At 45.8% G+C, this 24,849-nt stretch overlaps 1 protein-coding gene across 3 annotated transcripts in view; it reads right to left on the bottom strand.

The window, feature by feature from the left end:
• Positions 1-24,849, bottom strand: part of RLIM (ring finger protein, LIM domain interacting) — a 62,702-nt gene that overhangs the window by 19,670 nt on the left and 18,183 nt on the right. For all 3 annotated transcript variants that reach the window (XM_033946137.1, XM_033946135.1, XM_033946136.1), the window contains one exon: positions 894-1,091. In XM_033946137.1, coding sequence (XP_033802028.1) covers positions 894-1,062 — 169 coding nt within the window. In that variant the 5' untranslated portion in view covers positions 1,063-1,091. The remainder of the gene's footprint in view (positions 1-893; positions 1,092-24,849) is intronic.

A 24,849-nucleotide genomic window follows, 5' to 3' on the forward strand; every position in this document is an offset into this window, starting at 1 on the left:
TACTAAAATCAAACAAGGAGACCTACTATAGGACTTATAGTTGCAATACCAAAGATGCTTCCAGCATGTATTGACCAGTGGGGGGAGGGGGGGGCTTATCCCAGTGCTGCATTTGAGTTTTGTTTTGGTTATTTTTTTTCCTGGCATATACTTTGCCTCCGAGTAAAACATTTTCCCCAAAAATAGGTACAAAGGACAGTGTGTTGAGTGGAAATAAAAAATTAAAGTATGTGAATCAAACACAAATGGGCCCTTTTGCAAAGCCACAGTAGCAATTCCCATGTAGCAAATGCAACACGGCCCATAGGAAGTGAATGTACTGTGTTGCATTTGCCATGCAGGAATCGCTACTGCTGCTTTGTGAAAGTGTCGATTTGTGTTCGATTCCCACATGAACTGAATGGGCTGCGTCATATTTCCAGCGCTGGGATTCACTATCGCTGCTTTGTTAAAGGAGCCCAAAATGTGAAAAATGTTCAAGAAATGTTCATTAGAGATTATGGGCTCCTTTTAGGGGTGCTAGTGTTTTTAGCGCACGCAGGATATTACCGCACACTACAACGCATGCTACACGGCTAGAACTAACGCCAGCTCAATGCTGGCATTAAGGTCTAGCACGCGGCAATTCAACGCGCGCTATTCCACGTGTTAATGGCTTAACACACCTTAGTAAAAGGAGCTCTAAGTTGGGTAAAAACTGTATTTAGAAAACATTTTTTAGAATGTAGTCCAAAAACAACTCCCAAAATTCCAAATTATTGATTTTTATGTCTCAGAAAAGCTTAGCAAATTTTCAAAGATTACCACTCTGCTGCCCAAATATGTGTCACTCCACAAAATAATTGGAAGTTGACATTTTTCCTTTAATATACAAAAATTATTATGTTATTTACCAGGGGTTCCCAGCAAATTGTTATCTCTCATAAGCCTATAGTCCTCTTCATTCAGGTTATTTACAAACTGATAGAAAGCTTCTTCTCGATCCAATCGATCCATCTGGCTTTGACGCTGAGCATCCGATTGATCAGCACTTCCCTTATCGTTAGAATCTGCACTTTCCATGTTGATGGATAAGTCAAAAAGTGAAACAACTAAAAAGGAGGAAAAACAAAAATGATCAAAATCTACTTCTTCAAAAAGCATTCTTCACCCAATATGTTAAATATATGAAAGGACGAAATGATAGAGATGCTGCTTCTTAATGGATCTGTTTAACAATACTGGGAGAAAAGAGAGGATATTCATAATAGAGAATGACACAGGGAAAAATCCTGTCCCCGTCACTGCCCCATTCCCGGACCACCATCCCCTTTCACCTCCCCATCTCTGCAATCCCCTTTACTGCCCCGTCCCCGAAGCATCCATACAAGTCTCAGTACTGCAATATTTAGCTTATTCCTTCCTTATAAATCAAAGTTCTGGCTGCCGAACTAGTGAAAGAGATGTTGAGCTGGCAGGGCTTTGTTTATAAATTTTTATCAACACAACTAATATACTACTTCATCCTAAAGAAAAAAAAAAAAAGGAAATAAATAGAAAATTTTTTTTCTACCTTTGTTGTCTGGTTTCTGCTTTCCTCATCTTCTCTTTCAATTACTTCCATCCACTGTCTGTCTTCTCTCAGCATCTTCCATTTGCTCTGTTACTGTGCCTCTCCCTTCAACCCCCCCCCCCCCATTGATCTGGCATCCATCTTCTTCCCTCCGCCCCATAGTCTGGCATCTCTGTCTTCTGCCCATTCTTGTCTTCCACATTTCCCTTCCAGCATCTTCTGCCTACTCTTGTCTTCCCCATTTCCCTTATAGCGCCTTCTCCCCACCACCACCCTTCCCTCTCGTCACCTTACCGCCCTTCAGCATCCCCTCGCGCGGCCCGAGAATCCCCCCCCTCCCCCCTAGCTTTCCAGCGTGTTAGTAAAGTAAGCTGCTCAAGCCGGCTGAGCCTGCTTGCCTGCAGTCACGTGTGTGTGAGCGGAAGCTTCTCCTCCAACGCAACCGGAAGTTGCATCAGAGGAGAAACTTCCGTCCACACACACGCGACTGCAGGCAGGCAAGCTCGGCCGGCTTGAGCAACTTACTTTATTAACGCGCCGTGAAGGTAAGGGGGTGGAGGGAGGGGGCCGTGCGCGATCAGTGATCGTGCACGTGCCCTCCCTTAACTGTGGGGACAAGGCCATTCACCGCTCCATTGGGCGGTGGATGGCCTTGTCCCCATGCCCGCAGTGAGCACTTCCTCCCTCCACACCATTTTGGCAGGTTAGTCGCGGGTAACAGCCACCGTGTCATTCTCTAATTCATAACTTTACAAAGGGATTATGGACAGAAAAGATTTTTAAAAAGTATTACAATGCCAAGTCATGAAACTATCATGGATCTCACATTTTCTATAGGGCAATAAACAAAAATCTTCTTATCTGACATGTCACATTAATAGCCCACATTGTGGAAAACATTTAATAGAATCACTCAGCAAACATTCAAAAAGCCCATGAAATATGAAAATATTTTATTGAACACCCATTTAAAAACATAAGAGTTACAATACTGGGACAGACTAAAGATCCAACAGTAACAAATCTAGGTCACAAGTACCTGGCAAGATCCCAAAGAGTAAAACATATTTTATGTTGCTTATCCTAGAAATAAGAAGTGGATTTTCCCAAGTCCATCTTAATAATGGCTTATAAGCTTTGCTTTCAGGAAATTATCCAAACCTTTTTTAAACCCTGCTAAGCTAACTGCTTTCATAACAGTCCTAGTTTCCAATAAATATTTCTAATTTGGAATACAATTGTCAAAAATATAGAAGGTGTTCAAACCCTTGACTTATTTCAAAACAAAGTTCACTTCATAACTTAATATAAAAATGATTACCAAGTCATGCCATACTTTGTTTGACCACATTATTTGGATGTGCAATTGTGCTATGTCATTTAGTACCATAACAAAGCCCAGTAATATCTGGCTATAATCTAATCAGGAGGAACAAAACAGCTGTGGCTTTGTGCTTTAGGTAAAAAAATATTAAAACAACAGAATTACCAGGCTTACAAAGTAAGAATGAAGTGCTGTAAGTTAAGGAGAATGTCCAGTCATCTGTCCATAAGTTGAAGCATAATTGGATTATGCAGTAAAACAAGTAATCCAATATATTAAAAAAGGGGTTTTTTTAAATCTAAATGACCAAGGAGAAACAAAATTTTAAAAAGTTTTGAATTGGCCTCAGGGAGGATAACATCAATGATTTTTAAAAAATTTTTAAAATTTAAATTGGATTTTTGTAAATAAAATGTTTTTTTGAGGAAAAAATTATATCTAAAGAAGTTTTCTATTTAAAATATATTATTGTCCAAAAGTTTTATCATGAAAAAAGGATTCATTTTTAATTATGTAGCATGAGGTTGTATATTCATGTAATATTTAAATATTTTGGACCTGTTGGGCCGCCGCGTGAGCGGACTGCTGGGCACGATGGACCTCAGGTCTGACCCGGCAGAGGCATTGCTTATGTGCTTATGTGCTAAATGAATTCCATTAATCAAGTCATAATGTCATGGGAAATTTTTCTATCTAGAAGATATTATCACAGATGCTTGGTTTTGCATTTCTCAAAACTGTGAATTTGTGTCTACAGAGATTATTAACATGCTGCTTCTTCAAGCAAAAATGTTATACAATATCAGAATATTAGGTTCTTACCTCAATAATCTTTCTGGTAAACGTGTCTAGGAGTCTTGACTATAGGTAATATCCCCCTTCTTGCGAGTTTGTTTGTTTTTTTTTGCCACTGGCGGGAGGGAGCTAGTGTCACGATAACAAGGAGGAATGCTGACTAGGAGGGGTGAATAGGGAAGCAACGCGGCAGATACTTTGCTGCAGGGTCAAAGCCATTCACCGCTCCACAGTCACACATGATAGGAATAATGTTAGGCTTTGCAGTCCCCAGTTATGTCTCTAGCAGGATATATATTTCAAATCTGATATATTGTAATGACAAAATAGAAATAAAATGATTTTTTTCTACCTTTTGTGGTCTCTGCTTTCATCTTCTTTCCCCTCTTCCTTCCAGCGTCTGCCCGTTCCATCCACTGTCCCCCTTCCATATGTATCTGACTTCTTTCTATGCCCCTCTCCCCTTTCCAGCCAGCCTGTGCCTCCTCTCTCCTTTTTACATCATTCATTCCAGCTTCACTGTTTTCTTCATTTTTATCTCTCCTACACCAGATCTAGCATCTTTATCCCTCTCTCATTTCTCTGCTGACCCCCTTTCCAGAATCAATCTCTCTACTTTCTCATTCCTGTCTCTCCCCTTATCTCCCTGTCAGCTGTTTCCTTCCTTTTTTCCTTCTCCCTTCCCTCCTCCCCCCATCCAACAGTAGCTGTCTTCCCATCCCTTTCCCTCTTCCTCTCCCAGCAGCATCTCTCTTTCTACCTCTCTCCAGGTGCAGTAGCAGCTCTCCCTTTATCCATCAGCTTCCCAGCCTCCAACAGTGGATTCCTCTCCTTCCAGCAGCTCTCAGTACTTGCCTGCAGCAGTGATTTACTTAGGCAGCCTTGGGTCCGTTGCTGCCTCTGAGGAAAGGGGAAGTTGCCAAAGTGAATCACTGCACTGGTAGGTACAGAGCTGCTAGGAGAGGAGACAGCCACTGTTGAAGGCTCCCTTCAACAGTAGTAAAGTATTGGCCTTTACTACTTACCGCCAGGACAGGTGGAAGAAACAGACTTGGAAATGATAGAGGAAATTAAACATGAATGCAAGACAGGTAATGTCATAATCTTGGGGGATTTCAGTTTTCCAGGAATAGACTGGAACCTGGGAACTTCAAATTGTGGCAAGGAGGCAATGTTCCTGGAAGTGCTAGGGGACTGCTTCCTGGAACAATTGGTGGGAGAGCCGACAAGAGGAAATGTCACCTTGGACTTGGTCCTAAATGGCATTACGGGGACGGCAAAGGAAGTAAAAGTCACGGTCCCGCTGGGGACATTCGTGATCCCCCCCCCCCAAGCCGGCAAAAACAGCTTTGCACCGCAGGCCCTGCCGCCCAAGACGAGCCGGAGGCCCCTATCCGCCGCATTCTGCACGTGGGCAGGCTTTCAGCACAGACGCTGCTGATGGCCCCAATCCACTCGCTGCCCCCCACCGCGCACGCTGACCATCTCCCTTCTACTTGCAGCTTCTCCGCGGCCCTCTTCGGCGACTCAGCAGGGGCAGCGATCAAGACAGTCTGCCAACGTCGGGATCTTTCCTCTCTGAGTCCCGCCTATTTTGTTTCAACATCCTGTTTCCGCATAGGCGAGACTCAGAGGGAATGCCCGACGTCGGCAGCCTGTCTTGATCGCCCGAGGCTGGGAGGAACAGAAGATTTCCGCGAATACCACAAGGGCAGGAAATTTAACAAAGTCCATCTCGCCGGCCCTGTGCGGACCGGCAGGAATTTTCTGCGGACCGGCACCGGTCCGCGGACCAGCGGTTGAAGAACTGTGCCTTAAACTGTACCGTTTTGCATCTCAAATGCATGACCTTGCATTTCTTAGGATTAAATTTTAGCTGTCAAATTTCAGACCATTCTTCAAGCTTCGCCAGGTCTTTCTTCATGTTAGTCAAGCCATCCTGGGTGAGGGCACTCAAGTTTATTTATTATACATCTGTGTGGAACACTGTCAAAGGCTTTGCTAAAATCTAAATACACCACATCTAGTGCACTCTCTCTATCCAATTCTCTGGTCACCCAGTCAAAAAAATTGATTAGAATTGTCTGACAAGAACTACCTTTAGGTAGGAAGTAAATATCAAAAAGCAGGACCAAAATTTGGAAATTTGAGGAATCCCCTTTCCTAACCTATGCCATGGAGAGGTAGATACCCCAATCCTGATCTGCTCTTCATGGTTAGACAAATGTGTCCAGAATCACTGTGGTACTACATAACCTATCCCAAAAGGATAATCTCTGCAACAACTCATGATTCACAGAACCAAAACAAAAGACATCCAAGAACAAAAGATAAAATCACTATCAATTTCTTATCTAGACCTTATATCAGTCTGTCATAAAAACTAACAAACCACAACAAAATTACAGATAAAGACCCAAATGGTCCATCCAGTCTGCCCAACCATACATGCTAAACTAAACTAAAAAAAACCTTATATACCAGGCCTTCAACCAAAGGAAGCTCGACGCAGTTAACAATAAGTTAAAAGATAAGCTAAAATACAAGAGAATTAGTTTTCAAAATGTTTAGCAAATAAAAAAGTTTTAAAAGATTTACGAAAAGATTGGAAAGAACTGGAACACCTCAAAATTAGAGGAAGTTCATTCTATAATTAGGGAAATTTAAACGCCAGAGAAATACTAAAATTCTTAACTCCTTGAATTTCTTTCCTAGAAGGGAGAGAAAGTTTAAATCGATGAGAGCCTCTCGCATATGAAAATCTATAAACATTCCATAGAAGAGGAACAAGTAGAACAAAAATACCATATAAAAATTTTAAAATATTGCATAAACATTTAAGCTGGATTCTGAGACAAACCGGAGACTCAAAAGCAAAGGAGTCACGTGATCATTTACTCTTTCTGTAAATGAGCTTAGCAGCGGTATTCTGAATCAATTGTAGTCTTTGAAGGCAGTTCTTTGTGATGTCAAGATAAATGGCATTACAATAATCTAACCGAGATAGTATAATTGATTGGACCAAGACAGAAAAATGACGTTGATGGAAAAGAGATCTGACCTTCCTCAGCATTCGTAAACTGAAAACACATTTCTTAACCAGAGTTTATTTGATCCTTAAAAGGTAAGGGAAGAATCGAAAAGTACTCCTAATATCTTGGAGGAGAACTCAATTTGTAGGGAGGCTCCAGAGTCCAGAAGTACAGTGGAAGGAAGATAATCCAATTTTGGGCCTAACCACAGAAGTTTGGTTTTGGCTGCATTTAGCTTCTGACGTAAATTCTGACGTCGAGAGGACGTTCTGGCTAGCCAATCGCTGCCTGGCTGCCCGGAACGCCCTTTCCGACGTTAGAATTGACGTCGGGCAGCGAGAGTTGGTCGACCCCGTGCAGAAGAGATGCAGGGAGATCAAAGAACACGATGCCGGCCTGATCCCCGATGGCAGCAATGAGAAAGGAAGGGAAGCAGGTTGGGCACCAGCAGCCTATTCCGCGGAGGCATGGGGGAGGACAGGAAGGAAGGCAGAAAGAAAGAAGGTGGGGTGGGGCAGGGAGCCAGAAAAAAAAGCAAAAAATGGGGCATGGAGGAAGGAAGAAAGAAAGAAGGAGGGGGGACAGGGAACCAGAAACAAAGCAAAAAATGGGGCACAGAATCAGAGAAAGACAGACATAGAGAAAGAAAGAAAAAGTTGGGGGAAGGAATGAGGTCTGGAGGAGAGGAAGCATACAGGAGGCTGAAAGAAGGGAAGAAGTATTGGATGCACAGTCAGAAGAATAAAGTGCAACCAGAGACTGATGAAATTACCAAACAAAGGTAGGAAAATGATTTTATTTTCAATTTAGTAATTGAAATGTGCCAGTTTTGAAAAAAAAAAAAAGATATTGAACTTTAAATGTGAGTGCTGCAGAAAAAAATAGAGTACTTGGAGGGCCGCAGAAAAAATAGTTAATGTCTTATTAAAGAAATGACAATTTTGCATGAGGTAAAACTCTTTATAGTTTATATATCTTTCCTTTTAACTGTTAAAGGAAAGTTTTATAAACTATAAAGAGTTTTACCTCATGCAAAATTGTCATTTCTTTAATTAGACATTAACTATTTTTTCTGCGGCCCTCCAAGACCCTACAAATCCAAAATGTGGCCCCGCAAAGGGTTTGAGTTTGAGACCACTAGGCTAGAAGGAGATAAGGATTGCTCAGACTTTGAGTCAGAATTAGTCAGAGAATGCCAGAGTTTAAAAAGAGTACTACACTGATTGTTAGACTTAGCTATTTTACATCCATAATAGGTTTTTCTCGCTTTCCTAAGTTCAAAATTATATTTTCTAATTGCAGATATCCAATTTATTTTATCTGTATCTGAATGAGATTTTTTCCATTTCTTTTCTTGCCTCCTACAATTTTGTTTTAGGGCTCTATGAATGGGTAGAAACCACGGTGCATTCCAGGCATAGGAGATTCCAAAGAATGATACACAAACAAAATACTCCATAAGTCTTGAGATCGTTGTGTATATAGCCTGAGTTTTATCATATTATTCTCTCCATAGAAGAGAAAACCTATAATGGCAGAAGGTTGTAAGAGATAAGTTTGGGAATATTATACTTTCAAACAATTTTTATTTATGACTGCAAAGACAGAGATATCGAAACAGATGATTGTGTACATCATTTATACTTGCCCCCCTCCCCAATCAGTATGGACCAAGAACTATAGCCACAATCTACTTACTAAACAACAGATAAGAAAGTCACAATAGGGTATGTTAATAGGCTAGCAGGTTCCAATGTGATGGAAAGGTTCCTGACCCCCTTCACATCAGTGGATCAGGGAAATGCTAAATGTCAATATGTACACCCTAAAATAAAGTGGACCATTAAAAGCTTAAAAAAAAAAATACTCCCCATGAACAACCTTCATAGCACTCCCCAAGCCACCCCAAAATACTCTCTAGAAGGGCAGGCCAAACAGTTGACCCATAAGTGAACTCCAGTTTGGGAATATTTTAATGAAGTTCCTCTACCTATGTGTAAGGCAGGCATGCATACAAAATGCAAACACCGCAACAAAGAAACACAAAGCCTAGTGGTATGGATGAAACATCATGAGACGTGTTTTGATGAAGATGACAAAAGGAACATATTTGAACAGACAAGATCTTCAGGTTGGAAAATATTTTGATTTCACCATATCTCTTAAAGACTACCTTGAGGAGCTGTCATATTCAAGCAAAAGTATATTTGTTATTATTACTGCATGTTACCATCATTCTGATATAGTTTTGAAGAAATAGAGTTGAAAAGCAAATATTCCTTTTTTTTTTGGCCAGTAGTAAATAAGCAGAAATTATATCAATAATAAAATAACAGAACTGATTTTTTTGTTTAGAGGAATCTATCATCAGTCTAAAGGATTCAGAAAACTATCCACTTTTGAGGAGATCACCATTGTCTTGTTCTACAGTTTCAAAGTTATCTGTCCAGGATAGTGTTCAGTCACACCATATACATCAGTGGTTTCAAACCCTGTCCTGGAAGACCACCAGCCAGTCAGGTTTTCAGGATAGTCCTAATGAATATGCATGGGGCAGATTTGCATGCCTTTCACCTCCATTATATGCAAATCTCTCTCATGCATATTCATTAGGGTTATCCCAAAAACCTGACTGGATGGTGGTCCTCCTGGACAAGGTTGGGAAACCCACATATCCCAAGTAGTCTCTACCTCCTTCTACTACCTCCGCCAACTGAGAAGGATCAAACCCTACTTCTCCACACCTGACCTAGCCCAACTCCTCTACGCATACGTCCTCTCCAGAATGGATTACTGCAACTCCCTATTTAATGGAAAAACCAAAAAAGATCTCAAGCGCCTCCAACGGGTCCAAAATGCAGCTATCCGCCTCCTACACAGCCTCAACTACCATGATCCCATCTCCCCAGCACTCCGCGCTGAACACTGGCTCCCAATTAGCCAACGCTGTGCATTCAAGGCCCTGGCAATAGCACACAAAATAATTTATGCCACCACCCCCTCCTACATAAAATCCAAGCTACCCATCTACATCCCCACCCGCACCCTCCGCTCAGAAAAGGAGATACGCCTATGCATTCCCCCCGGAAGGTCCCTCTTCTCAGAAACCGCCCGCAAACGCTCCTACAGCCACTTCATTCCCCAACTCCCCCCTCAACTCAGACTACAGAACACACTAATGACATTCCGGAAAATGGTAAAGACCCTCCTCTTCAATTAAAGGTCACCCTCAGTCTACACCCAAGCCCTTAAACCCCACCTCTACCCTTCTTTCTCCATTCTAATCTTCTGCCTAAATTTCTGTATAGTCCACTCTCAGCCTATACTCAAATAACTTGTATCTAAACTAAACTACTTATATTTAAACTACTGTTCTTAATTTGCTGTATAGTCCCTATATTTACACCTCTGCACAGTCTCGTATGTCCAAGTATTTAAATCTGTATAATCTTGTATGTCCAATTCACTCCATTGTGAATGTTTACTTGTAAACCGTTCTGAGCTACTGGGAGGATGGGATAAAAATCTAAATAAATAAATAAATAAATGATATACAGTGGTACCTCGGTTTACGAGTGCACCGGTTTGCAAGTGTTTTGCAAGACAAGCAAAACATTCGCAAATTTGGTGCCTCGTAAACCGAGCTTGCCTCGAGCGCCCCCCCCCCCTGAGAACCGGCACCCTCCCCCCCGCGATCCGGCACCCCCTCCGCTGCCATCGGGCACCCCCCCGCCGCCACCTGAGATTCCCCAACCCACCCGAACCCTCCTTACTTCCCTCCGCATCGGCATCGCCGGCATCAGCATGTCCTGTGCCCGAAAATCTTCTTCCTGTGCCGGGCCTTGAGCATGTGCGCATGCTCAAGGCCTGAGAGTTTACGTTCAACGTGAACTCTCAGGCCTTGAGCATGCGTGCATGCTCAAGGCCCGGCACAGGAAGAAGATTTTCGGGCACAGGACATGCTGATGCCGGCGATGCCGATGTAGAGGGAAGTAAGAAGAGGGTTTGGGTGGGTTGGGGGATCTCAGGTGGCGGCGGGGGTGCATGATGGCGGCGGGGGAGTGCCGGATCGCGGGGGGGAGGGTGCCCTTCGGGGGGAGCAATGCCGGTTCTCGTGGGGGGGGGGGAAGGTTTGGGGTGGGAACATATCAAAGCAAGTTTCCCTTACTTCCTATGGGGAAACTTGCTTTGATATACGAACATTTTGGATTACGAGCATGCTCCTGGAATGGATTATGCTCGTAATCCAAGGTACCACTATATATCACATATCCACATTATATCATCTAAAACAAACAAATAAAAAATCCGACCATCCAGGAACCACTACAGATACGTTTGTGATAAAACCAGCAGATGAGACCAGGATACAGTCCATCCAAAAAAGCAGATATTGCAGGGACACTGATGGATAAAGTGTATAACAGAGAAATGGAGCAATGTGAAAAAGGTCGAAGGTAAAATTATTACCCTAAGTCTTGATCGGTGGAGAAATGTCCACAATGGTTGCAATGATCCTGTTATATACATGTACTTGTATATCAACAGAAGAAGGGAATGGCTTTCTTGCAGAAACAACTGATACTTCTATAGAAGCAATTTGTCTGAGGAACGGAGTTCTTGGTAAGGTGTATAAGGAGAGAGGAGAGATAAGGAACTGCAGAATGAACATACTTTAGGTTAGTAATAGTAGTTTGAATTGTATGCAAAGGCAGATAGAGAGCCAGTGAAATGATTTGATACCTCAGGAAAAGCACATACAACAGAATACTTACAGGAAGTAGCAGCAAAAGCTATAATAAAATGTGAACAAAAATTCAAATGTCTAGTACGCAGTTTAGTCACAGACAATGCTGCAAATGTATGAAAGATGAAAATAAATTTAGAAGAGCATGAAGAAAATATTGAACTAATAACATATGGCTGCAGTGCTCATTTGTTGCACCTCCTAGCCAAAGACGTCAGTGTCCCAGAAATAAAGACTAATGTTGCTGAAATTGCTAAATACAATCACTTTGCAGCAACAGCTCTGAAAAGAATGGGTGGAACCAAGCTAACGCTCCCACAAGATGTTAGATGGCATGTACTTTTACTGGAAAATAGCAAATGTCACACCCATCTTTAAGAAGGGATCAAGGGGTGACCCGGGAAACTACAGGCCTGTGAGCTTGACCTCGGTTCCTGGAAAGATGATGGAAGCAATGGTAAAGGACACAATCTGCGAACACATAGAAAACAATGGACAACTGAAGGCGAGCCAGCATGGCTTCTGCAAGGGAAGGTCATGCCTCACGAACTTGCTGTACTTCTTTGAGGGAATAAACAGTCAGATGGATAAGGGTGAATCCATAGACATCATTTACCTTGACTTCCAAAAAGCCTTCGACAAGGTACCTCACGAACGGCTACTTAAAAAACTGTGGAACCACGGGGTGCAAGGGGATATCTACCGATGGATCAAACACTGGCTAGCGGGCAGGAAACAGAGGGTTGGGGTCAAGGGCCAATACTCAGATTAGCAATGGGTCACGAGTGGAGTTCCGCAGGGGTCGGTGCTGGGACCTCTACTATTCAATATATTTATTAACGATCTGGAGACGGGGACAAAATGTGAGGTTATCAAATTTGCTGATGACACCAAACTCTGCAGCAGGGTTAGAAACACGGAAGACTGTGAAGACCTACAAAGGGACCTAACGAGACTGGAAGACTGGGCAAAAAAAGTGGCAAATGAGTTTTAACGTAGAGAAATGCAAGGTCATGCATGTAGGGAAAAAGAACCCGATGTTCAACTACAAAATGGGGGGAACACTGCTAGGGGTGAGTAACCTGGAAAGGGACCTGGGGGTGATGGTCGACTCATCACTGAAACCATCGGCGCAATGTGCGACAGCCTCAAAGAAAGCAAACAGAATGCTGGGCATCATCAAAAAGGGTATCACAACCCGGACGAAGGAAGTCATCATGCCGCTGTATCGCGCAATGGTGCGCCCGCACCTGGAGTACTGTGTTCAATACTGGTCGCCGTACCTCAAGAAGGACATGGCGGTACTCGAGGGAGTGCAGAGGAGGGCGACTAAGCTGATAAAAGGTATGGAAAATTTTCCATACGCTGACAGGTTAAAAATGCTGGGGCTGTTCTCCCTGGAGAAGAGGAGACTTAGAGGGGACATGATAGAAACCTTCAAAATCCTTAAGGGCATTTATTTGGATTTCAGCAAAGCCTTTGATACAGTTCCTCATAGGAGGCTGTTGAACAAACTTGAAGGGCTGAAGTTAGGACCCAAAGTGGTGAACTGGGTCAGAAACTGGCTGTCGGACAGACGCCAGAGGGTGGTGGTTAATGGAAGTCGCTCGAAGGAAGGAAAGGTGACTAGTGGAGTCCCTCAGGGTTCGGTGCTGGGGCCAATCCTGTTCAATATGTATGTAAGTGACATTGCTGAAGGGTTAGAAGGAAAAGTGTGCCTTTTTGCAGATGATACCAAGATTTGTAACAGAGTAGACACCGAAGAGGGAGTGGAAAATATGAAAAAGGATCTGCAAAAGTTAGAGGAATGGTCAAATGCCTGGCAACTAAAATTCAATGCAAAGAAATGCAGAGTAATGCATTTGGGGATTAATAATAGGAAGGAACCGTATATGCTGGGAGGAGAGAAGCTGATATGCACGGACGGGGAGAGGGACCTTGGGGTGATAGTGTCCGAAGATCTAAAGGCGAAAAAAAAGTGTGACAAGGCAGTGGCTGCTGCCAGAAGGATTCTGGGCTGTATAAAGAGAGGCGTAGTCAGTAGAAGAAAGAAGATGTTGATGCCCCTGTACAGGTCATTGGTGAGGCCCCACTTGGAGTATTGTGTTCAGTTTTGGAGACCGTATCTGGCGAAAGACGTAAGAAGACTTGAGGCGGTCCAGAGGAGGGCGACGAAAATGCTAGGAGGCTTGCACCAGAAGACATATGAGGAGAGACTGGAAGCCCTGAATATGTATACCCTAGAGGAAAGGAGAGACAGGGGAGATATGATTCAGACGTTCAAATACTTAAAGGGTATTAACGTAGAACAAAATCTTTTCCAGAGAAAGGAAAATGGTAAAACCAGAGGACATAAATTGAGGTTGAGGGGTGGTAGATTCAGGGGCAATGTTAGGAAATTCTACTTTACGGAGAGGGTGGTGGATGCCTGGAATGCGCTCCCGAGAGAGGTGGTGGAGAGTAAAACTGTGACTGAGTTCAAAGAAGCGTGGGATGAACACAGAAGATTTAGAATCAGAAAATAATATTAAAGATTGAACTAGGCCAGTTACTGGGCAGACTTGTACGGTCTGTGTCTGTGTATGGCCGTTTGGAGGAGGATGGGCAGGGGAGGGCTTCAATGGCTGGGAGGGTGTAGATGGGCTGGAGTAAGTCTTAACAGAGATTTCGGCAGTTGGAACCCAAGCACAGTACCGGGTAAAGCTTTGGATTCTCGCCCAGAAATAGCTAAGAAGAAAAAAAAAAAAAAAAAAAAATTTAAATTGAATCAGGTTGGGCAGACTGGATGGACCATTCGGGTCTTTATCTGCCGTCATCTACTATGTTACTATGTTAGAGAGAGTAAATAAGGACAGATTCTTCAAACTGAGAGGAGCCACAAGCACTAGGGGTCACTCGGAGAAATTGAAAGGGGACAGGTTTAGAACAAATGCTAGAAAATTCTTTTTTACGCAGAGGGTGGTAGACACATGGAACGCGCTTCCGGAGGAAGTGATAGGCCAGAACTCTGTACAGGGATTCAAGAAGGGTTTGGATAGGTTCCTGGAGGATAAAGGGATAGAGGGGTACAGATAGAACTTGAGGTAGGTTATAGAAGTGGTCAGAAACCACTTCACGGGTCGCAGACCTGATGGGCCGCCGCGGGAGCGGACCGCTGGGCGAGATGGACCTCAGTCTGATCCAGTGGAGGAAACTTCTTATGTTCTTAAAAAGAACTTCTAGGCTGATTATCTAAAACTCAAATCATATAATAAATAAGACACACAATACTGCACTAGTTTGTTTGATTGCTAAATCAGAATCTATTGTAACCTCCAAACTGCTGGCTGTTGATACATTCAAGTCTTCATTCTGGGACATACATAGAAACATAGAAATAGACGGCAGATAAGGGCCCACGGCCCATCTAGTCTGCCCACCTTAATGTCCCTCCCCTACCTTTGCCCTGTGAAGAGATCCCATCTGCCGATCCCATTTGGCCTTAAAATCAGGCACGTTGCTGGCCTCAATCACCTGTAGTGGAAGACTATTCCAGCGATCAACCACTCTTTCAGTGAAAAAGAATTTCCTGGTGTCACCTCGTAGTTTCCCGCCCCTGATTTTCAACGGATGCCCTCTTGTTGTCGTGGGACCCTTGAAAAAGAAGATATCTTCCTCCGCCTCGATGCGGCCCGTAAGATACTTGAACATCTCGATCATGTCTCCTCTCTCTCTGTGCTCCTCGAGCGAGTATAGCTGTAATTTGTCAAGCCGTTCTTCGTATGGAAAATCCTTGAGTCCCGAGACCATCTGGGTGGCCATTCTCTGCACCGACTCCAGTCTCAGCACATCCCGAAAACTGGGGAGGTCCTTCACCATGTTACGCAAGTACGAAGAATATGAAAATGCGTAATTCAAGACCCTCGTCGCCATAAGAGAGTTAGCGTAGAGGCGACGACCAAATTTGTCGAGGGTCCGTCCTTCCCTCCCAGGCGGAACCGCTGCAGACACCCTGGAAGGTTGTGTCCTCTTAAGCGCTGACTCCACCAGGAGCGATTGGTGAGAGAGTTGTGCCCTCTCGAACCCCTTAGGAGGTATGGTCCGGTATTTCGACTCCATCTTGGACGGCACCACCGTGACCGTAAGAGGGGCTTCCAAATTTCTGAGGAAGGTCTGATGAAGGACCTTATTCAGCGGAAGGCGAGGGGATTCCCTTGGGGGAGTAGGAAGATCCTGCTCTTCCAAAAACTCTTTGGTGTAATGGGAACCTGCCAACAAGTCCACGCCCAAAGCACCCGCCATATCCTGCACAAACCTGGAGAATGACGAAGGTCTGGCAGGCGGAGAAGGGGTCCGAGATCTCCCCGCCGAGCAGAAGGGGGAGGCCTCGGGGGAGTACCTCGGTTCTCTACCCGACCCCGATCCCCATGAGGCTCGTTCCCGGGACCTCGAGGGGGTCGGGGACCGATCATGCCTGAAGAAACCCTTGGGGGAACCCCCCGGGGTACGAGGTATCGAGGCCCGTCCCTTTTGCCCCGGCGAGGAGGCACAGGAACTCTCTCCGACAGGGGAGCGAAAAAGAGTAGGGTTATCCAGGCGGAGCTCCGAGACCTGTAAGGTCTCGCCCCCAAGCGGCGACGAGCAACCGCGCCTCCGAGGCGAGGCCCGTGATCGCTTGGCCTTCCTTGGACGGCGCCTCGCCCGAGGCCTGCCCGAAGGCGAGGAGCCTCGCGAGGACCTCGAGGAAGAAGTGGACGAGAGCCTCCGCACCCGGCGCATCCTGTCACGGGGCCGCACGCTACGCTCAGGTTGGACCACCGATGCCGGGTCCGAGGGCAAAGCTGAGATCGAGGTAGTACGAACCTCGGGGGCCGAAGCCCCAGTACCCGAGACCGAGGTCGCCAACTGCGGGGCAGCCGAGACCGAAGCAGTCGAGGCCGAAGCCTGCTGCAGGTGCTCAATGGCCCCGGACAGCTCCGAGGCGATCAAAGCCCGGAGCAAGTCCTGGAAAGCCGGGATCATCATACCAGGCGGTAGCACCGAGACCGGTCGATGCTCCTCAGAGGGCGACCTCGGTCTCGAGTATTCCCTCGGGGCAATCGATTTGGACACCTTGGGCTGGGCGGAGGCAGACCCTCCCGCCGTCGAGGAGCCCGAGGATGGCTTCTTGGTCGATCCCGGAGCTGAGGAGGGAAGTGAAGACTTACCCGAGGCCGGCTTGGACGAGGCAACAGGCTTCGATGGGACCGAAGGTCGAGGTGAAGTCGAGGGGCCCGAGGCCGAGGTCGAGGCCGAGGTCAAGGCCGGGGCCGAAGCCAAGGCCGAACTCGAGGCCTTCCCGGCCGGGGAATCAACGGCGAAAAGTTCCGCCATGCGGGCCCTGCGGCGTTTGAGAGCCCTTTTCTGAAAGGTGGCACACCGGGCACAGGAGTCTGTCGGGTGCTGAGGGCCCAAGCACCGCAAACAGCACCGGTGAGGATCTGTAATAGACAAGAGTCGGTCGCACCGACTGCACTTTTTAAATCCCGTCACAGGCCGGGACATGGGCCCAAAAAGCGGCCGGGAACAGACGAGGTCCCACGGCCGCGGCTACCGGGAGCCCCCGGAGCGACGGAGAAAAATAAAATTTTTTTATTTTTTTTTTTGACGATAACTGAAAGAACAAAACAAAAGAACAAGGAAAAACGCAGCGACCGCGTCGAAAACAGGACACAGCCGCGGCGACAGAAGGCAATTTGAAGAGCACAATTTTCCACAGGGCTTCTGGCTCCGCGGATGAAATTGAACTGAGGACCACGAGGTGGGGATGCGCCCTCTAGTGGGCAGGAAGGCTAGCACATGCGTGGTGCAGTGTGCAAACTTGAAACTTCAATCAAGTTTGCTTGAAAAGCTGTCCGCGCTGGGGCTCCGTAGATGACGTCACCCACATGTGAGAATATCATGCCTGCTTGTCCTGGGATAAAGAAGATATCTTCCTCCGCCTCGATGCGGCCCGTAAGATACTTGAACGTCTCGATCATGTCCCCCCTCTCTCTGCGCTCCTCGAGCGAGTATAGCTGTAATTTGTCAAGCCATTTTTCGTATGGTAGATCCTTGAGTCCCGAGACCATCCGGGTGGCCATTCTTTGCACCGACTCCAGTCTCAGCACATCCTTGCGATAATGCGGCCTCCAGAATTGCACACAGTATTCCAGGTGGGGCCTCACCATGGATCTATACAATGGCATAATGACTTCCGCCTTACGACTGACGAAACCCCTTCGTATGCAGCCCATGATTTGTCTTGCCTTGGACGAAGCCTGCTCCACTTGATTGGCAGACTTCATGTCCTCACTGACGATTACCCCAAGTCTCGTTCTGCTACCGTTTTTGCTAGGATCTCGCCATTAAGGGTATAAGACTTGCATGGATTCTGGCTGCCCAGGTGCATAACTTTGCATTTTTTGGCATTGAAGTTGAGTTGCAATGTCCTAGACCATCGCTCCAGTAGGAGTAGGTCGTGCATCATGTTGTCGGGCACTGAATCTTCGTCTGTTGTGCATTTGCCCACTACATTACTCAGTTTGGCGTCATCGGCGAATAATGTTATTTTACCTCAAAGCCCTTCTGCCAAGTCTCTTATAAAGATGTTGAATAGGATTGGGCCCAAGACTGAGCCCTGTGGTACTCCACTAATCACCTCCGTCATTTCGGAGGGGGTGCCGTTCACCACCACCCTTTGGAGCCTACCTCCAAGCCAGCTCCCAACCCATTTCGTCAATGTGTTACCTAATCCTATAGAACTCATCTTGCTCAGTAACCTGCGGTGTGGTAAGCTATCTACCATCAGATTTCTAACACATCAGCAGACCTCCAAACTATCCCAAACATATCTGGATTAATTTTAAGCCCCTAGAGAGCCAGCCAATGAGCCATAACATTCAAACATTAATTCAAACTAGGTAAGGCTGCCAAATGAGCTGGACCCACATGGAGAGATAAATATATTTTCTCAGATATTGTTTATCACTTATTACTTGTAAGAAGGGAGACGATGGTAGATGGGAGAGAACCTTCGTCCGTGTTTGCCTTGTCCTGACTTTGATTCCAGCACCTACCCCCATCTGGGACTGGTCTCATTCGTCCGTTTGTTGTTCGTTCATCTCCATCCTGAAGCCGATGATCAAGACTGGAATTTTGTTTGGTTTCATCGACGCTGACCATCGGTTCTAGCGAGGGGAGGCTCTGAGCAGTTGGCTCCCTTCCTGCACCGTTCCCAGCAGCCCCGCCCATCTGCAACCCTCTCGCCCAGCAACCTTCACTATTCACACCGCTCTTCCACCATCGTACCCTGCAATTCTCACGGCTCCGCAGAGGAATCCCGGCGGAGTTGCTCTAGCGGCCGAGCAAAAATCCGTGAACAACAACACATGCCTGCTGGCTGCGGCGGATCACCTAACAGGGTCAGAAAGTGGGTAAGTCGTCCGGGGAGGGTCCCTGTTTATCTCAACCCAAAGACCCAGGCAGGTAAAAAAGGGCAAAACCGTGAGCCTGGAAGGAGCCTGGAGGGAGCTGTGCCACAGGTCAACGGACCAGTCGATTGGGCCTTGCAGCTACTGATGCCGCCACTGCTCGAGAGCACGGCTGAACACCTCAGGGCCAAGCTTGCCCTCCTAGGCTTGCCGACTTTGGTTCTTCTATTCCAGCCTGCACTCGCAGTGCGAGACAACCTATGGTGCTCATAACTTTAAAACTGTTGCTACTGAATCAGATTCAGTGCAACCTGATTTACTGCTAATTTAACTATTAATTTAATTGTTAATTTAACTGTCTATCAAATCAGTGATATCTGATTTACTGCTATTTAACTAATGTAACTGTTAATTTAAATGTTGTTATTGAATCTGATCTAGTGCTATCTGATTCATTGCTAATTAATTATCCTAGAAATTGGAAGTAACAGAAACACCAAATAGCCACTGGGACAAGAAGGAGTCAGTTTAGTCTGCAAGCATGCATCTCCTACCGATTCTACTAATCGGGCGTGCCACAGGGATCACCATCATCCCCTTTGCTCTTCAATGTTTATATGTCCTCATTGGGTGCGCAATTGTCCCAGCTGGGGATAAAACTATTTAGCTATGCTGACGACTTCATGATAATTATCCCATTCACTAACTCTGTCTCAGAAGTCACCCCCAAAGCAACAGAAATACTAAATCGGATGGAGCAATGGATGACTGAACTCAAACTAAAACTAAACTCAGAGAAAACAAAATTTTTCATAGCGTCACCACACCCACCTGACACTAAAGCACCAATGTGCATCAATAACCTTAGTTATCCCATTCAATCCACTATGAAGATATTGGGAGTAACACTGGACCAGAACCTGACCATGAAAGACCAGGTAGACTCCTTAATTAGAAAAATCTTTCTCACCCTCTGGAAGCTTCGGTCCATCAGAGCTTACTTCGATGTCTCATCATTTCAAATCCTGGTACAATCCCTTATATTGAGTCTGGTGTGCTGGACAACAAAGACCGCAGCCAAGACACAGGAGAGAGCGTGCTGACGAAGAGCTGCTGGCAAGGATGCACTAGGCCAGTGATGTCATGGCATCGATCTGGTAGTCCCGTAGGACGGCCTTGGTCTGTGTGGTGGCAATGACTGCCCCGATGGATGATATCCCCTGGGTGGGTATCAGGTGGGATTTCATGTAGTTGATGGGGAACCCCAGTTCTTGGGGGAGGGTTATGGTGGTTGTCGGGGCTGCCAGCTGTCGAGATAAGATAGGACGCACATCCCTTGAAGGCGAGGATGTGCCACTGCCACGCACTTTGTGAACACTCTTGGAACCATTGAGAGTCCAAGGGGTAGGACCTTGTACTGGAGGCGTCTGTCTTGGCTTTAGAAGCGACGATGCCTCCTGTGGGCTGGGTGCATGGGCACGTGAGTGTATGCATCATGTAAGTCCAGGGATACTAGCCAATACTCGGGCTGTAACAGGGCCAAGACTGTACCCAGAGAGTGCATCTGGACCTTGTGTATGCACCTGTTGAGTTTGCAGAGATCCAGGATCGAGCGTTGTCCTTGTCCATGGGGACGTGGGGGTTCCTGGAGTAGAAACCCCTTGGTGATCTCCTCTGTTCGTCACCGTCTCTATTGATTCTTCCGAAGCCGGTCCTCTCAATATGTTTGTGAGTGACATTGCTGAAGGGTTAGAAGGAAAAGTGTGCCTTTTTGCAGATGATACCAAGATTTGTAACAGAGTAGACACCGAAGAGGGAGTGGAAAATATGAAAAAGGATCTGCAAAAGTTAGAGGAATGGTCTAATGGCTGGCAACTAAAATTCAATGCAAAGAAATGCAGAGTAATGCATTTGGGGATTAATAATAGGAAGGAACCGTATATGCTGGGAGGAGAGAAGCTGATATGCACGGACGGGGAGAGGGACCTTGGGGTTATAGTGTCCGAAGATCTAAAGGCGAAAAAACAGTGTGACAAGGCAGTGGCTGCTGCCAGAAAGATGCTGGGCTGTATAAAGAGAGGCGTAATCAGTAGAAGGAAGAAGGTGTTGATGCCCCTGTACAGGTCATTGGTGAGGCCCCACTTGGAGTATTGTGTTCAGTTTTGGAGACCGTATCTGGCGAAAGACGCAAGAAGACTTGAGGCGGTCCAGAGGAAAGCGACGAAAATGATAGGAGGCTTGCGCCAGAAGACGTATGAGGAGAGACTGGAAGCCCTGAATATGTATACCCTAGAGGAAAGGAGAGACAGGGGAGATATGATTCAGACATTCAAATACTTGAAGGGTATTAATGTAGAACAAAATCTTTTCCAGAGAAAGGAAAATGGTAAAACCAGAGGACATAATTTGAGGTTGAGGGGTGGTAGATTCAGGGGCAATGTTAGGAAATTCTACTTTACGGAGAGGGTGGTGGATGCCTGGAATGCGCTCCCGAGAGAGGTGGTGGAGAGTAAAACTGTGACTGAGTTCAAAGAAGCGCGGGATGAACACAGAAGATTTAGAACCAGAAAATAATATTAAATATTGAACTAGGCCAGTTACTGGGCAGACTTGCACAGTCTGTGTCTGTGTCTGGCCGTTTGGTGGAGGATGGGCAGGGGAGGGCTTCAATGGCTGGGAGGGTGTAGATGGGCTGGAGTAAGTCTTAGCAGAGATTTCGGCAGTTGGAACCCAAGCACAGTACCGAGTAAAGCTTTGGATTCTTGCCCAGAAATAGCTAAGAAGAAAAAATAAAAAAAAAAATAAAAAAAATTTAAATTGAATCAAGTTGGGCAGACTGGATGGACCATTTGGGTCTTTATCTGCCGTCATCTACTATGTTACTATGTAACATTGCCTACTTGGCACTCCCCCTGAATATGCGGCGATTGCAACTGGTACAAAATGCAGCGGTTAGACTACTTTGTGGACTGAAGAAGTTTGATCATGTACATTAAAAACTGTAGAAAAATGGATGACGAACCACAAGTTAAAACTGAATGCGGAGAAAACCAAATTCCTACTACAAGAGAAGGAACAAAAACCATCCCTAACAGAACTAGATGTAAACACAATCAAATATCCAATACAGAATACTCTCAAAATTCTGGGAACACACTTAGACAGAGGCTGCACAATGCAAACACAAATACACAAAACCATAAAAAAAGCATTCTTCACCATGCGAAACCTAAGAAAAATAAGAAAATTCTTTTCCAAAGAACACTTCAAGATCATTGTACAATCCCTCATACTCAGCTCCTTAGATTACTGCAACAGCCTCTACCTACCTTGCCCAAATACTATGATAAAACTACAGACCGTTCAGAACACAGCTATCAGACTCATCTACTCGCTCAGCAAATTCGACCACGTCACACCCGCCTATGTAGACTCTCACTGGCTTCCGATAAAAGCAAGAACTCAATTCAAACTCTACTGCTTACTTTTCAAAGTAACCCATGGTATGGCCCCCAATTACCTGAACAACCGTCTTTGCCGCTACCAACTACCCAGATCAAGAAGAACTCAGAATCTTTTCACCTTCCCCCCTCATAATGGTACCCGACGTAAGAAACTTTACGACAGCCTTCTAGCAACTCAGGCAGCGAAAATTGACCCCACCATCACCAAACTGATGATCAAAACAACAGACATCAAAGTGTTTCGGAAAGAAATCAAAACATTTATTTTCAAAAAACACGTCCTTACTTAATATTCCCCTCCCCAATCGCACATACACTCTCCCCAGCAAATAACACACTAGTCATCCCCTTGAACCTCATTTACGAAAAATATCCAAACTCCTAAATAAGCATCTCCCTTAGGTATCCATTTAACCTTCTCCTAAAAAAGCATCTCCCTTAGGTATCCACTTAACTGATTCCTTCAAAGTTAGGTATCTTTCTTCAGTTGCCTATGTTGTTTTCCCCACTGAACCTTGTAACTACTTGAACCCTGTCAAGTTATTCTATCGATAAATCCAGATATCTTATACTTGTATTTCTATACCACAACATGTAATTTACTTAAATCGTTGTAATGTAATTCTCACGGTAATGTCCTGATCTCTTTTAACTGTAATCCGCTTAGAACCGCAAGGCACAGGCGGAATAGAAATCACAAATGTAATGTAATGTAACACCTTCCTATCGACTTCTACACTGGCTGCCGATGGAGGCACGTGTGAAATTCAAGTTTGGTTTTTTTTGCTTCAAGGTACTTTATGGCTTAGCTCCTAAATAAATAACAGACCTTTTCTCTTTCACAATCAGCAGACACAGGCGAAGCTCACACCCGAACTTTGTTTTTCCACCGGTTAGAGGTTGTAAATTTAAAAGTCATCACCAACATCTTTTCTCACATCAAGCAGCACTGTGGGGTAAAGATCTAGAACAATTACTCGTGCCTACTACTTAAAGGGAATTCAGGAAACGCCTAAAAACACATCTGTTCCTGAAATACTTAGGAAACCAACCTATACAATCTTAGTCCTCAACAAACGATCTCTAGAACTGTAAATCACTAAGTCTGTACTTTGTTTATTCCACTCAATCTGTAACATCTTTAATCATTGTAAACAGCATAGAACTTCACGGTCCTGCTGTATATAAATTTTTGTTATTATTATTAAGAACTGCCATCTCCAGATCAGACCTTTGGTCCATCAAGTCCGGTGACCCATACACGCGGAGGCCCAGCCAGGTGTACACCTGGCGTAATTTTAGTCACCCATATCCCTCTATGTCTCTCGTAAGGAGATGTGCATCTAGTTTGCTTTTAAATCCTAGAACGGTGGATTCCACAATAACCTCCTCTGGGAGAGCATTCCAGGTGTCCACCACTCATTGCGTGAAGCAGAACTTCCTGATATTTATACTGGACTTGTCCCCCCTTAGCTTCAATCCATGTTTTCTTGTCTGTGTCACATTGGACATTGTAAATAATTTTTTTTTTCCTGCTCTATTTTGTCGATTCCTTTCAGTGTTTTGAAAGTCTCGATCATATCCCCTCACAGTCTCCTTTTCTCAAGGGAGAACAATCCCAGTCTCTTAAGTCGTTCCTCGTATTCCAAGTTCTCCATACCTTTTATTAGCTTTGTTGCTCGTCTCTGCACCCTCTCCAGCAGTTTTATATCCTTCTTTAGGTTGGGAGACCAATGTTGGACACAGTATTCCAAGTGTGGTCTAACCATTGCCCTATAAAGCGGCATTACCGTATTTTCACGCATATAACGCGCGCGTTATACGCGTTTTTACCTACCGCGCATACCCCTCGCGCGTTATATGCGTGAGCGCGGTATACAAAAGTTTTAAAACATAGTTCCCACCCCGCCCGACGCCCGATTCACCCCCCCAGCAGGACCGCTCGCACCCCCACCCCGAACGACCGCTCGCACGCGCTCCCACCCGCACCCGCATCCACGATCGGAGCAAGAGGGAGCCCAAGCCCTCTTGCCCGGCCGACTCCCCGACGTCCGATACACCCCCCCCCCCCGGCAGGACCACTCGCACCCCCACCCCGAAGGACCACCGACTTCCCGACAATATCGGGCCAGAAGGGAGCCCAAACCCTCCTGGCCAGACCGCTCGCACCCCCACCCCGAACGACCGCTCGCACGCGCTCCCACCCGCACCCACGATCGGAGCAAGAGGGAGCCCAAGCCCTCTTGCCCGGCCGACTCCCCGACGTCCGATACATCCCCCCCCCTCCCCGGCAGGACCACTCGCACCCCCACCCCGAAGGACCGCCGACTTCCCGACAATATCGGGCCAGAAGGGAGCCCAAACCCTCCTGGCCACGGCGACCCCCTAACCCCACCCCGCACTACATTACGGGCAGGAGGGATCCCAGGCCCTCCTGCCCTCGACGCAAACCCCCCTCCCTCGAACGACCGCCCCCCCCCCCAAGAACCTCCGATCGCCCCCCCA

The sequence above is a fragment of the Geotrypetes seraphini genome, chromosome 5 (assembly GCF_902459505.1).
Source record: "Geotrypetes seraphini chromosome 5, aGeoSer1.1, whole genome shotgun sequence".
NCBI classification, from domain to species: Eukaryota; Metazoa; Chordata; class Amphibia; order Gymnophiona; family Dermophiidae; genus Geotrypetes; species Geotrypetes seraphini.